General features: G+C 35.9%; 1 protein-coding gene across 3 annotated transcripts in view; it reads right to left on the bottom strand.

Annotated features, from left to right (window-relative positions):
• DCC (DCC netrin 1 receptor) overlaps positions 1-16306 on the bottom strand; it is a 1087479-nt gene that overhangs the window by 154485 nt on the left and 916688 nt on the right. For all 3 annotated transcript variants that reach the window (XM_034642890.1, XM_034642891.1, XM_034642892.1), the window contains exon 15: positions 7731-7925. In XM_034642890.1, the coding sequence (XP_034498781.1) occupies positions 7731-7925 (195 nt within the window). The remainder of the gene's footprint in view (positions 1-7730; positions 7926-16306) is intronic.

Here is a 16306-nt window from a genome sequence, read left to right as displayed (position 1 = left end):
ATAAAACAAAGCATCTGCTTTGGACCTCAGGGAGTAGAAGTGAGAAAAGAGTTACAAATAGAATGATATGTATTATTAATGAATCACCCTAAGTCTGCCCTTAAAGATAGCTAGAAAATGCCTATAGGTTTAGAAGACACTAACCTCAGGAAACAAAAAAAATCATAAAAGATAAAATCTATTCTTCCTGATATATTCTAAGTAATGATCTCATGGAATGACCTTTTCTCTTCCCCTCTCACTCCTCTCCGAGCAACCAGTGTTCATGTGGAATGAATCTAACTCTCCCACTCAGGATTTTTAATCAGCATTCTGTTATAGCTGAAAACAGGAGTTTACATTTTTGTCTTTCACACTGAATTGAATGTCACTGTGTTGTTTAGATTTGTGTTTCCTATTAATTTCAGTAAAAAAATACATTTTATATAATGTTGCACAGTTGGTGAATTATTGGAGTTTAAAACGCTGGAATCCTTAACTGTTTTGTAAGTCGTATTTGATATAGTCTACTTTTAGGTATAGAGGATAAACCAGAACAATATAAACTTCAAAGTTTATAAAAACACATAATTCAAATCTTATGGAACTGAATTTTTTATGTTTGCTAAACCACTGATATACCAAATGATAATAGAACAATGACTTATTCACATGTGCATAATGTTTCCAACTTTTTAAAGAATTACAAATGGCATTACTCTTATTATATAAATGGAATCTCATAGAAAGTTTGTAAGGTAGCATACAGTTCTGCTTCACAGATGAGAAAACTGAGGCTTTAAGAGTCCCACAGTGTGGGATGTAAAGTCTACTGTGCAGATGACCTATAATCCATTGTTAAAGATGGAACTTAAACCTACGTTTGATACCATTGGATTCTGAACAAATTAATCACAAAGGTAACACCCATTTTCTTCCTTCCTCCCTCCCCCTCCCTCCCTCCTTCCCTCTTCTTCCTTCCCTTCCTTCCTTCCTTCCTTCCTTCCTTCCTTCCTTCCTTCCCTCCCTCCTCTCCCTCTCTTTTCCTCTCTTCTTTCTTTCTTTTTCTTTTCTTTTTCTCTTTCTTTTTTTTCCTTCCTTCCTTCCTCACCCTCTCTCTCTTTCTCTCTTCCTCTTTCTCCCTTTCTTTCTCTTTCTATTTTTCTTTTTTTCTTTTTCTTTCTTTCTTTCTTTCTTTCTTTCTTTCTTTCTTTCTTTCTTTCTTTCTTTCTTTCTTTCTTTCCAGAACAAAGTAAAATATTTCCAAACACTGTTAATAAAAAGGATTTTTGACAGTACTTAGAAACATGTAATAGATTTACCTTAAAAAGATGAGTATTTTTAATTAAGGCAAAACTGATATTTTTTCAGCAATCACAACCAAAGTTTGATATCTGTATCTCTAGAAACACCAACTTCTCCACTTCTGTTAACTTTTTTTCAGTATCTGTTAACTCTCTGACAGCATAAAATTGGGAATAAAAGATACTCTTAATCTCCATTTTCACTGAAATACTAGAATTCAAATATTTTCAAATACTATAGTTCAAATATTTTCCCCAAGATTAAACACTGTGGCAGAGAGAAAGATATGGAATTGAAGCTACAACCAGAATGACAATAAATTCCATTGTTATTTGCTTTTTAGTATGCTTAGACTGTTTTTGAAAATAAGAGTCTATTAAAACCATATCTTCTAAAGTACATCAGTGAAAGGATAAGAATGAAAGCAAATGATAATTGCAAAAAAAAGCCTCTACAAATATCTTTTTCTACTGGGGTTAAAACACTTCAAAAGAAGTAACAGATGATCATTAAAACTCTTTTAATTGTACATTCTTCCTTTTATAGGGTAAAGCCAAAGTTTATGAACATTAGTCCCCTATAGATCTTTGCTAATCCACATGGGTGGTGGTGAAAGATTTTAACCAGTTCTCCTTAAGATATGAGATAGTTTTAAGTGGGCTGATTAGATGAGGAGGAACAAAAATCCTTGTAGGACTATCAGTTGGAAAAGCAATGACTGCATCTAGACATTTATACATAATCACTTTGGTTCTCTGAGCTTAGGAGTTCGTAAGAGTAAATGAAAAAGAGATGGGAGAAACAGAAAACAAAAGTAAAATGATAGACCTAAATTCAACCATTTATATATTATAAATTTAATCTATAATATAATTAAATTATATTATATATTATACATTAACATTACATTTTACACTAAATTCTAACGGCCTAAAAACTCCAATTAAAAGGCAGAATTTTGCAGAAAGCATAAAATAGCAAGACTCAACTATAAACTCCCTACAAGACACAGAAAAACTTTAAATATAAAAACATAGCCTGGGGTGCCTGGGCGGCACAGTTGGTTAAGCATCCAGCTCTTCTTTTTGGCTCAGATCGTGATCTCAGGGTCCTGAGATCTAGCTCCTAGTAGAGCCCCAGTAGGTTTTTGTGCTCAGCAGGGAGTCTGCTTGAGATTCTCTCTCTCCCTCTCCCCTCCACATTTCTCTCTCTCTAATAAATAATCTTTAAAAAAAAAGACACAGGCTGAAACTAACATGGAAAAAGATATGTCATGTAAACTGTAAGTATAAGAAAGATAGAAGTATATATTTATAAGGTATATAAATAACAGATATAATCATCTTGAAGACCATGAGTACTACCAGAAATAGAGAGAGGCTTCTGTAATGCTAAATGAGGTGATTTACTAAGAAGACAGCAATTATAAATGTTTATCAGCTTAATAATAGACTCCCAAAATAAACAGAAGCAAAAAAACTGACAGAATTAAAGGGAGACATAGATGATGTTTATAAGAGGTGATTTGGACACTTAATCTGAGTGATTCACAAGCTAATGTTTAAAAAATTTAGTAAAAACATATATGACCTAAGAAATACTATCAAAGACCTTGATCTAATCAATATTTACAGAACTCTACATCTAATAACTGCAGACTACACATGATTTTTAAGTTCATGTAGTAATTCAACAAAATGAAAACAGGTCATGATAAGTTTAAAGATGTTGAAAGTCAGCAGTGCCTGGGTGGTGTAGACCTTAAGCACCTGCCTTTGGCTCAGGTCATGATCCCAGGGTCCTGGGATCAAGCCCCACACTGGGCTCCCTGCTCAGTGAGAAGCCTTCTTCTCCCTCTCCCATTCCCCTGCTTGTGTTCCCTCTCTCACTGTCTCTCTGTCTGTCTCTGTCAAATAAATAATAAAATCTTAAAAAAAGATAAAGATGTTGAAGTCAGTATATTTTCCATTCACGATAAAATAAAATTAAAAATCAACAATAACAAGATGTCTAGGAGAAAAAAAATTTGAAAAGTAAGCAACAAAACTAATAACTCACAGGAAAAAAGAAATTAAGGACAATTATAAAATATTTTGAATTAAATGATAATGAATACATGGCATATCAAAATCTGAGATACAGGGAAAGGAGTGCTTAGAGAACTGAAATAGCTTTAAAAACCTACAGAATGAGGTTCCTCCTTAAGAAATTAGAAATAGAGAGCACGTATGGCTACAGTAAGTACAAGAAGGAAAATAGTCAAGATAAAAGCAGATATGAAAGAAATAAAATAGAGACAGATAGTAGAGATAGTACTGTTAAAGCTTCAAAGATCAGCAAAATTGGCAAACCCCTACCTAGGCTGATCAGAAAAAGAGAGAGGACATAGATAATCAATACCAGAAATGAAATAGCAGTTATCACCACAGATAATAAGAGACCATTATGAATGAACAATGCTATGCCAACAAACGTGACAAAATGAAGTAGAAAACGGTCATGACAATTTTAACTCAGTAATATCAATATAAGAAAAAAATATAAAATATAAAAAGATGTATATATGCTAAAGAAGTTAAATTCATTATGAAAAGCCTTCCTAAAAAGGAAATCTCAGATCCAGATGGTTTTGTTAGTGAATTCTATCAATTATTCTAGGAATAAATAATATAAATTTTACACACACTTTTCCAGTGACAGAAGAACAAACTGTCCAACTAATTTTATGAGACCAGTATAACTTTAATAAAAAAAAATAAACTGGATAAAGTCATTACATGAAAAGGAAACTGTAGATAAACAAACTTCATGAATATAGTAGACAAATATACCTCATGAATATAGGTACAACAAATCCTTAATAAATATTAACAAATCAAATCCAACAATACAAGAAAAGGGTAATACATTGTGACCATGTAGTTTCTACATGAGAAAGTCAAGATCAGCTACCTTTCAGAAATCAATCAATACAATTCACCAAATTAAAAAATACTCACAGAGGATGAAAAGGAGAAAAATTATTTCAGAAAAATTCAACAAATACTCGTGGTAAAAATTCCCAGAAAGCTAGAAAAAGTAGAAAACGTCCTCAATCTGATAAGAGACACATATGAAGAACCTGAATCTAGCCCCCTATCTCAAGCCTCCCCTAAGATCAGGAACAAGGCAAAAATGCTCGCTTCCACCACTCCCACTGAACATTTTACTAGGGATCTTAAGGAGGCAAAGGAAAGAAATAAAAGGCGGGAGATCAGAAGTTAACTGTAAAACTCTTCCTATTTACCTATGATACGCTTGTTTACATGCAAACTCTAGAGCATCCTCTAGTAACACAAATAGGTGCATTTAACAGGTCTAGGATACAAGATGAATGCTTGAAAACAACTGTATTCTTCTACTCTAGCACCAACGCTGGAAAATAAATGTGAACAATCCCATTTAAAATAGTTCATACACACACATAGAAAAAGGGACTAAATTTAATACACACACATATATATATATATATTCATTTAGGGCCCTTAAACTAAAAGGAGTATGGAATTGAAAGATTAAGTATAAACATCTCACAGTACAAACGTTGGTTAATGACTATGTGCACACCAGGTAAGCTTTGTTTTGTAGTCCTGAAGCAGGTCACCGTGCCTGGTATCTAAATACTCAATTATTATGCCTGATAAACAAAATGCTATTTGACAGTTGTGGTCTGTCCTCAAAGAGAGGGGGAAGTTTATTGGTCAATTATAAAACAGATAGCTTTTTTATAGTCAAAAATACAACCATGACACTTGAAGTTATAGCTGATCCTATGCTTTAACAGATGATAACTTTCTTTAATTCATTTTAATTGTGTAATTGTTATACAGTCTTTAAAATATATATTCCCTGATTTAGCTGAAGTTTATGTTAGACATACCTTAAGTTCTAACTTTTAAAAAGATAAAGGATTCATTCAAACCCACATTCAAACTTGGCAAAGAAACCACCAATTGTTGTTTTTTTTTTTTTTAAGATTTTATTTATTTATTTGACAGAGAGAGAGAGACAGCCAGTGAGAGAGGGAACACAAGCAGGGGGAATGGGAGAGGAAGAAGCAGGCTCCCTGCTCCCTGCTCTGCTGGGGTTCGATCCCAGGACCTTGGGATCACACCCTGGGCTGAAGGCAGATGCTTAACAACGGAGCCACCCAGGCGCCCCCCAACCAATTGTTTTATTTATCCTATTAAACATTAAGCATTGCAGTTTCATAATATCTTTTTGAAAGGTATTTAAAGTATAATTTTTAAAGCTTTAGAAATACAAACTTGTCTAGGCATTTTATATATTTTTATATGTATATCTAAAACTGTTCCTATTTCATCTATATTAAGATACGTTTAACATGCACTTTGGGTAAATAGCAAAACACATGTTGAAAAAACACCAGTTTCTTTGTGTAACTATGCAGATACTTGAACAATAACAATAAAACACTATTTTATTTCATATTTTATGTTAAGACATGGGAGTATGTTAGAAGAGTATCACCTGGTAGAACTCAAATACATGTGCATATATACATATGTGTGTGCACATGTGCGTATGTAAATATATGTGTGTAAATCTCTTTCCGGATACATTTTAAAGTGTAATAAACACATGATTACCTATCATGGAGCTAGGTTCGTATCCATTTAACTGTACCAGTTTTCTTAGCTTATTAAGGGAAATTCTTGTTTTCATAAGCTTTTGAAGAGAATTTGCCAGTGTTAATCTCCCCAAAGCCTCAACTTTGTGAGCCTTGGAGACTCCTGGAAAGTCTGCTTGTAGTAAGGAACATCATTACCTAAAGTACTTTGTGAAGCAATGCGGTTTTGCTTCATGACTTCATTCTGCGTTTGCACCACATTCTCACTGCTGGGGAGCCTGGGCGTGGCCACAGGGAACCCCCTCTGCTGGATGGCTTCAAGATCAACTGTCAGAGATGATGCCCACTGAATAATGGATAAATGACAGTTCCCTGACATAGGTTTGATGGCCATAAACGTGTTCTGGGATTGCCTTAACATTCAAACTCGGAGACTGACTGAGAGAATATTATTTCTAAATGCCAAGCTAATGAGAATTGTGGAGATTTTCAGTAGGCACTTCTCTTACTAGTGTTTGAGGCAATTATAGAGAGAATGGGTCAGAGCAATTTTCTTCCTGCACTGGGAAAATCTTTTCTTGCTACTGAAAGCAAAGGTATTCAAATTCAAATCAAGCTTCTCATCACAAATGTTCTGTTTGTGAAAGACATTACAAATAAGTAGCACCCCCACCCCCACCAATCAGGTTGTATTCCCCGTGAGGTCGGTGTACTTCATTGCAAATAATATGGTGTTAAATCAACAGGTAGAATCAACCTGCTTTATGCTTTATGAGAAAAATTTAATTTCTTGACACCCTATATATGACATACGTTTCTTTGATTTCTGTTAATGATATAATCCCTTATGATACTATGGATAATCAGATATAAAATGGATATGAACACTTTTACTCCATGTTAGCCCTCTCTGAATAAACAAGTTTTCAATGAATTCAGAAATGTCATAATTCAAGTATTGTATTTATTAAAATGAGGTTGAGTATGATAAGAGACCTTGCAATGTATGCAGACAGCGGTTTGATAACTAAGTTTACAGGCTTGATTGAAAATTCCTTGTTTCACCTTTTGTTTTACAGTCATAATGGCATAGCCACAAAGTTTTACTTATAAATGTTAAGGGAAAAGAAGGCAAGGTGACTAGATAATTTAGTGTTAAAGAAAAACTGACAGGGGTGCCTGTGTGGCTCAGTTGATTAAGCATCTGCCTTCAGCTCAGGTCGTGATCCCAAGGTCCTGGGATGGAGTTCTGCATTGGGCTCCTTGCTCAGTGGGGAGCCTGCTTCTCCCTCTGGCTGCTGCTTCCCCTGCTTGTGCTCTTTTGCTCTCTCTCTCTTTTGGTCAAATAAATAAATAAAATATAAAAAAAAAAGAAAAAGAAAGAAAAATTGACAGAATATCTTCCTAGTGAGACAAAAATGAAAAAAAATGTGTTGACTTTCTTTTTATAAGAACTATTAAGATTAAAAGTTTCCATTAACCAGTGGGAAAAATATAATATAATTCTCTTTTTGTATTCTATGATTTATAAGCAAAAGTATACAGCAGAGCACCCGCCGCTGTGAATATCTCTAGACAAAATTCCCCAATTGAAAATCCAGAGAGGAAAAACATGGGGGTGTGTGTGCATGTGTTCGTGTGTGTGTGTGCGTGTATGTATAGATTGATAGAAGATAAAAAAGAGAGAGACTTGTTTTATGAATTAATATGTGTCACAAATTAAAATAAAATTCCAAAGAACAAGTTTCTAAGAAAGAAAATAATTTCAAATAAATTATTTATTTCCCTTAATAGAATAAAAACCACAGCTACTCACCTAACCTCTCAATGGAATAATACCGTTGTTTACTATCCACACGCACTGTCTCGGCATAAGGGCTTCCAACACCGTAACCAATAATGTAACCTCGCACCACGATATTTGGGTTCAAGGGCGGAGTCCAACTCATGATGATACAGTTGGTCTGGGGCCTCACGTGAAGAGAGCTCGGTTGGTCCGGGACTTGAGACTCTAGAATTCAAGAAGAGGCATCGTTCGTCTGTCTCATACTAGGACATAGAGCATGCTAAGACTTCCCATTTAGGCAAGACTTAATATCATATTCCATAGACCTTCAAATGGTTCATCACTTACTGCCCGATTCCTCCTTATGTCAGCACGTGATACATTTTCCATGTTTGACTTGACTTTCACATAGTTTCTTAAACACAGAAGGCACTGAGCTCCTTCCATAGACATGTAGCATCATGCATCTTTATTCTAATAGTTTTTCCTTGGGCTGCCCCCCCCCCATACATCTTCTTAGGTATCATCAATACTGAGTGAAATCAGAGAGGATGTAAGAATAATAGAAAGGGAAATGAAATGTCAAAGTGGTCTTGCTCAAGGATTATTTACTCTGATTTAACTAAAAAACAAAAATAAAGCAGTCTTTTCTTAAGAAATTGTCAGGAGAAACAGTTTAGGGCCACGATTTGCTCAGCATGATTAGGATTGCACTTGACCCATAATTTAGTGCATCTCTGAAAAGCACATTCATTGTTAAAGGAAAGGAGACAGTGGCTGGGATTGCAGCCACATAACCTTTGGAGTGTGCAAACTTGGTTTCAAACCAGGCTCTGTCATTTACTAGCTGTGCACTCTCATGAAGTTATTTATCTTCTCTGAGATTACCTTCTAATTAAATTGGCATTCCAAATATTGATTGCCTCAAAGCCTGAGCTCTGGAAGTAAGAGTTTCAATTTGTACTGTATACTCACCATCTCAGAGAAACCTTAAGACCTTATTCATCCTGTCTCCTTTTCCTCATGTGTAGAATGAGGCCAAAGATAGCAATGGTCTCAGAGGATGCTGAGAAGATTTAATGAGATAATGCATAAAAGTGCTCTCATTATGAATAGCACCAACTGATGCTAGCTGTTAGGGAGTAAATGTACATGCTACCCGGACATAAATTTTCTTTGAAGGAGATTGTGTGTTGAAAATTAATAAATTGGAATTCTGGCTTTAAATCATCCTTCTTCCCTCTGATACCATCCCTAAAGAAATGATGCATTTTCTCAATGAATATCATCATTCACTTAATAAATATTTATAAAGCACCTACTATGTTTGGGGAATGGGGCAGGGTACCCATGATGATTAGGATGCAGGACAGAGTGAATATGGCCAGCATAAAACATGTACCTTTGGAATTTACACTTTCATGGGAAAGACAAGTAAAAAGGTAGTTATAATATACTATGATACATATTTTAATAGGATTAATACAAGAATATATTCCCTATTTTTTGAAAATCACAGAAGTATTCTGGAAAGAAATTTAAGAAAGAATGTGCCCATCTAAACTTTAGTAGTCCATTAAGTGTTTGGCACCTTACCTGGCGATTGATGGGTACTCAAAAGTACAAGTGATGTGAACCTTATTCAAACTACTCATGTTCATTATCTTTTTCTTAACTGATAATCTCTAAAGGTAACATATGTCAGATAATGCAAAAGAGTTTGATGACTAAAGGTAATATTAAAATATATTTTTTTCCTGATGTAATAGCAAAAGTGATAAAATCTCTTTTACCAACTTTAGCCACCTTCAACACACATGCTTCTAGCTTAAGTGATATATGGAAGCATGCCTTTTATTAAAGTTTTTAAAGCAGGTCCCATACTAACAGCTTTTCAAAAGGCGCTACATTCTAAAGATGCTATATCGGCAGCATTTTCTAAAGTAGCTTTTTTTTTTTCTGAAGATGCTCGTTTGTGAACAAAATGGGACAAGCTTTTATTTGTCTGCCCTAAAGAAGCCTGTGACATAATATGCAAAGGTGTCATAAAAAATTATCTCAAAATGTGGATATAAACCTTAACAACAGAAACAATGTTTGTGAAGGATTTTCTACTATAAACCTTAAGGAGAAGTAATAAAAGAGATAAAAGGAATGGATTAATACTTTTCAACTCTATTGCCACACAGGCTCTCCAGTGTCCTTGAAATGTAATGGGCTCTACAGTGAATTCTGCTGAACACTTTTGAAGCTTTTGCAATAATTACCGAAAACAACAAGAAAATCTGTCTGATCTTATATTTAGAAAATGAACTAAATGCAATGACTTCTTAAAAACAATATGAAAACCTAATGATTTTAATGATAATTTTCAATATCTTTTAGAATAAAAGGAAAAAAATATTTAAAATGTTTTCTTTTTTTTAAAGATTTTATTTATTTATTTGACAGAGAGAGAGACAGCCAGCGAGAGAGGGAACACAAGCAGGGGGAGTGGGAGAGGAAGAAGCAGGCTCATAGCAGAGGAGCCTGATGTGGGGCTCGATCCCATAACGCCGGGATCACGCCCTGAGCTGAAGGCAGATGCTTAACCGCTGTGCCACCTAGGCGCCCCTAAAATGTTTTCTGAACAATAACTTCTCCATCTTTCTGCAAACCACAGACTAGCTCCCCTACAAGTTAGTTAGGTCAGTATATACAGAACTGGATCCCTTAGAGCTTTATAAAGCAAATAGGGTAATGAATGCACAAACACTCTTGAAGAAGAGGGACTCTTGGTACACAATACTTATTTTTTTTTCACTGCATAAAAGTAGTTTCAATCCTAGATCCAAACCTTAAAACAATTTTAACATGATAAAAATAAGGGGGTCAATACATAAGAATATATGCTGTCTCCCCAGCAAAATTCTTAATGGGCTTTTACCACCCCTGTAGGATCATAGGGCCATAAGAAAGGGTGTCCATCAAGGCAGCAGTAGACTTAAGCCATTTATAATATATGGCCTTGTCATAATGATAACTGTGTTAGGAGATGGTTCATAATCCGGAATAGCCAGTTTGTACCCACCTACTCACTTCTTTTTTTTTTTTTAATTTTATTTATTTATGTGACAGAGAGACAGCCAGCGAGAGACGGAACACAGCAGGGGAATGGGAGAGGAAGAAGCAGGCTCCCAGTGGAGGAGCCTGATGTGGGACTCGATCCCAGAAAGCCAGGATCACGCCCTGAGCCAAAGGCAGACACTTAAGGACTGTGCTACCCAGGCGCCCCCCCACCTACTCACTTCTTAATGTAAAGACAGAAATGACATTTTCCTTTTATGCGACCTCAGTCAGTTTTCTCTAACACAGATGACCTTATGGATTAGGAAAATGGTTACTACTGGAATGAACTATAAAACATCAATTTAGAAAATTTGCCATGAAAGTATGTGACATGTTTGAAGGCTGAAACCGAAATTCACTACTCAGAAGTACATGAAAGATTTTACAAGTACCTCTAGGACAATAATTCAGTATATAAAGCATACGGAAGTATTAAGGTAATTATTGAAATAATTTGAAACCAAAGAACTTTTTGCCTGAGTATATAAAGCATACGGAAGTATTAAGGTAATTATTGAAATAATATGAAACCAAAGAACACATTTTGCCTGAAATATCCAAATTAATGAGCCCCAAATTTCTACTGAAATCTGAATTATCACAGTAACTAGGTCAACTGCCATTCTTGATTACACTATGGAATTATGGATTCTGTCTTGGTTTAATTTGTTCCTAAAGAATAGTTATTATTTTTTGAGTGACAATTGCAATTTTCACTAATGAGTAGTGTTCACAGATAGCACGTTAGGAAATTTATCATATTAATCCCCATGACGTTTCAAAATTATTGTGCATCTCCTATGTGCCAGTCATAGTTCTAGGTACTGGGGATATAGTTTTGTGGGAAGTAAGACTAATAAAATAATAAACACACAAGGAAATTGGGAGATCTTGTTAAGTGCTATGCTGATGGAATAGTAAGGTACTCCTGGTAGAGTCTAAGGTGAATGATCAGAAGGAGCCAGTCAAACAAACAGCAGGCTGGAAGAGGGAATAACTGCTACAAAGTCTGTATAGCAAGAATGAGCTTGGCATTTGGGGAAATCAAAAAAGGTCATTGTGCCTGGACTAAGAAGAGAAATGAAGAAGAGAAAAAGAAAGTTACCCAGTGGGAATGTAAAATGGTACAAATGCTATGAAAAACAGAATGACAGTTTAAAAAATAGAATTACCATAAGATCCAACAATTCCACTTCTGGGATATTCACCAAAGAATTGAAAGCAGGTACTCAAACAGGTATTTGTACACCTGTATTCACAGCATAGTCATTCACAGTAGCCAAAAAGTAGGTGAGATTCAGGTATTCATCAACAGATGAATGGATAAACAAATTGGGGTATATACATACAATGGGATATTTTTCAGCTTTCAAAAGAAGGAAATTCTGACACATGCTATAACATGGGTGAGCCTTTAGGACATTATGGTAAGTGAAATAAGCTGGTCACAAAAGGACTAAAATTGTATGATTCCACTTCTATGAGATACCCCGAGTAGTCAAATTCTGAGACAGAAAGTAGAATGGTGATTGTTAAGGGTTGAGAGGAGGGTGGAGTAGGGAGTTATTGTTTAATGGGTAGAGTTCCAGTTTTGCAAGACAAAAAGAGTTTTGGAAGATTGTGGTTTTGATAATGGTCACACAACAGTGTGAATGTACTTAAAGACACGGAACTGTACACTTGAAAATAGTTAAGATGGTTACTTTTATGTTATGTGCATTTTAAAACAATATTAAAAATTAGGAAACCCTAAATATGTATTTTTACTTGTCTGTGTGGCCATTGTGGAAATGTAGGATGCATATTTGGGACATTTGGGAGGTGAAATCCACAGAGGTATAAACTGGATGTGAATGGTGTGGGAAAGAGACTCAATGACAACTCACAGATCTTTGGCTTGGGTGGCTTTGGGTGGATGAGCTACTGAGATGAAGACAAACAAGGAAGTTCTTGGGTCATGTTAGATTTGAGATGCCTATTAGTCATGTCTGTGGCTATCTCAGGGATGTACATGGGTACGTAAGTCTGGGGTTTTAGTGAAAGGCCATGGTCAGATACACAGATGTGAAAGTCATCAACATATAGATGGCATTGAAAATAAATGCACATGAATAGAGATATAGTGTGAGCATGTATGTAAACAAAATACAAATAAGATCTTGTCAAATAAATAACACCACTCCAAACTCCTTCAAGTCTTCCCATAGTACATTGTAAGGTCCAATTCCTTACCATGGCCTAAAAGGTCATGTATGATCTACCCCATTCCGCCTTAGCTCTCTATCTTCATCTCCAACCACTTTCCCATTTGCTCACCTTACCCCAGCCATCTTCTACACACTGGACACTTTGTTGTTCCTCAAACATGCCAAGCATGCTCTGGCCTCAGGGCATCTGTGTTTGCTCTACCATCTTTCTGGGAAGCTCTCTCTCAGATATATCTTCTTCCCTTATGCCCTTCAGGTCTCTGTTATTTAATTTCCAACTTCAGCCTTCCCTGGGTACCGTATTTAAAATTGCAATCTTTCCCTAATCTCTAATCTAATAATCACCTGTCTTATTTTTTTCCCCTTAGGATTTATTGCCATTAATTGTGCTTCCTATTTAATGTGATTATTTCATTATTCTTTGTCTCATCTCCTTCCATAAATTCTCTAACTCCTGTACCTAGAACAGTTCCTGGCACAATGTGCTCAAAAATACGTGAACAACATCTACACTTTCTATAAGGTTCAATATAACTGTTATTACATATGACTGTCATTAACTATAAAATTACCAAAATTTTATATAGCTCTCTCAAGTTAAGAATTTTAAGAAAGAAAGGAAATAAGAGAGAAATGAAACAAGATGAATATACAGTTATTAAAGTTGTTTTCTCTTAGTGGCCAGAAAGATTTGTGTCTGCTGGCTCCTGCTAATGAAAGTGATTGCTGTTGTGTACCATCTGCTATGGACAGCTCTACCGTGTGGCATCAGGCAGCTGGTGCTTTTGACAAATACTCACATATCTGTTCTCGATTTAGTGTGCTGCATTTTATGGGTCATTTTGTTAGAGTTTTTTTCTAGTCCCTAAGAGCCTATATTTCTTTACAGGGAATTACATACAGCAATTGATAGAGCCATATTCTATCTTTCCAGACCATTCGGATACATACTTATGTGTTCATTTCTGTTGGTGGGGTCTGTTCTCACCAACAGACATCAGCTTCCTCAAGCCACTAATGTCTATAAACTTTGAATGTTATTTGTTTATTTATTGTAGTGAATAATCACTTCTATTTATCAATATACTACACTTTCTTTTTATTTTGTTTGTTCGTTTACTTATTTATTTTTGCTTTACTCCTACCATCTCTTCAGTATTAACTATTTACTTTTTATTTTAAAAATTTATATGCAGCAAATTCACTCAGTGGTATACAAGTGGAGTCATGTATCCACCACTCCCATCATGGGACAAAACAGTTCCATCACCCTCAAACTGTCCTTTTTCCTTCCAGTGTTGGGGAAAATGGCCTCCATCTGTTGAGTTCTTGATTTGACAAATACTAACAGAAAGTTAAGATACCTGTCTAGGGAGGACGTTGGCATGTCAAATAGAACACAGGAAAAAACACAATGAAGTCAATTTTATTTACAAATCCTGAGTTCTTGAGTGGGAAAACCAAAACTTGATAGTGAGAGACGACACGCTTGATGTGGCTTTCTAAGAGCACGGTGGGATCAGAGCCTATCAATATCTGGGAGATTTATTTTCTCAATTTAGAATTCAGGGACACCAACTTCAAAAAACAGAATCTCACTAGAATCTTATGCCTTCCTCCCATGATGAATTTTATCAGCTACCTCATACTGAATAATCTCCAGATTTGGAGCCATTCAGATAATAAATCTTATTCTTTAACAGGGCATGGGGAGTAGGGTCTCAGTCCTTGCCAAAGGATGTGCTTCCATGAATTTTTCAGGCTCATTTTCCTCCAACTGGATTAAAACCCTACTCTCGGGGCGCCTGGGTGGCGCAGTCATTAAGTCTCTGCTTTCGGCTCAGGGCGTGATCCCAGAATTCTGGGATTGCGCCCCACATCAGGCTCCTCCGCTAGGAGCCTGCTTCTTCCTCTCCCACTCCCCCTGCTTGTGCTCCCTCTCTCGCTGGCTCAGTATCTCTAAAATCTTATGCCAAGCATCTCGCTAGAAAACTTGAGTTTTCATTTTAACATCTTACTTGAAGAAAAGGTAATGCATTTCTACATGTAAATAAAAATATACCAAATAGAGCAAAGCATGTTTCTAGCTCTCATTTATCTTAAATTGTTTTTGACTCTAAGAATGGACATTAATAGAGAATCAAACTATATAAATTGTATGAGTTAAACATAACTAATACCTGGCTATGAATGCTTACATATTGACCCATCTATTCAATATTAATTGAACATCTACAATGTAGCCTAAGGCACCATGCCAAGCAGTGAGAAGTTCAAATCAAATAAAGCATAGTCTTGCTTCTAGTCTGCTGAGAAGAATGGGATAGATGCTCATGGCATGCCCGCGAGCAGACTTAGAGGAAAGACATCTGAATGAAACTCAGATAGGAAAACTTCCTAGAAGTAAAACATGCAGCGAGTTTTGAAGGACAAGTAGGTGTAAAGTCATGTGAAGGGCACTCTGGCAAAAGAAACACCAAGTGTGAAAGTATGAGATATGATGGAGTGCATCTGGAGAGATGCATAGATATGCTAAGATGTCATGGAATGTCAGACTAGAGGATAAGGGCAGGACCACAACAGGAATGGTTTGAATAGAGAAATGACATCATCAGATCTGGTTATGAAAAATTACTCTGGCAGCATGATGAAATCCAGAGAGGAGCAAACTGGTGTCAGAAGACCAGGTGGGAGGCTATTTTCAGTTGACAAAGGATGACAGCCTGACATAAAATAGAATGGTGGGAGTGGAGAGGAGAGGATGGAATCCAAGTCTGTTAGGGAAGTAAAAATGACAGGTTTGGGGTATATGGGTAGTGAGCAACAATGGAGGAGTTGAGGACAGGGAATCTGCTGGCTTGGATGACTGATGGATATGGGTACCACTTCCAATGTGAAGAACACAGGAGGGAGGACACAATCTTCTAGAGTAGGAATGATACCTTAAGAGATCATCTCATCTCACAACCTCTAATTGCACAAAAGGATGGGTGTTTGAGCCCTCCATCTTTATTACACTTGAAACTACCAAAAGAAAAAAACAACAAAATCTTTAAAACCATCCTTGACCCTTCTATTTTTGATTTATATAAGAAGTGATAACTTTGCTCTCTTTTGCCTTCAATCCCATCACTAGAATCAACCACTGCCAACTAGTTTGATATAGGAGAAGGAAAACTTTATGTTCTACCAGAAGTACTGGGAATAGTCTCAACATTTATTGAATAATCTGCTGGTTGAAATGCCAACTTCATTTTAAAGTTTATTTCTCAAATATAGCAAGAAATATTT

This window comes from Ailuropoda melanoleuca, chromosome 14 (assembly GCF_002007445.2).
Source record: "Ailuropoda melanoleuca isolate Jingjing chromosome 14, ASM200744v2, whole genome shotgun sequence".
NCBI classification, from domain to species: Eukaryota; Metazoa; Chordata; class Mammalia; order Carnivora; family Ursidae; genus Ailuropoda; species Ailuropoda melanoleuca.
Note: the sequence above shows the minus strand (reverse complement) of the source record. Positions and strands in the feature narration are given on the sequence as shown.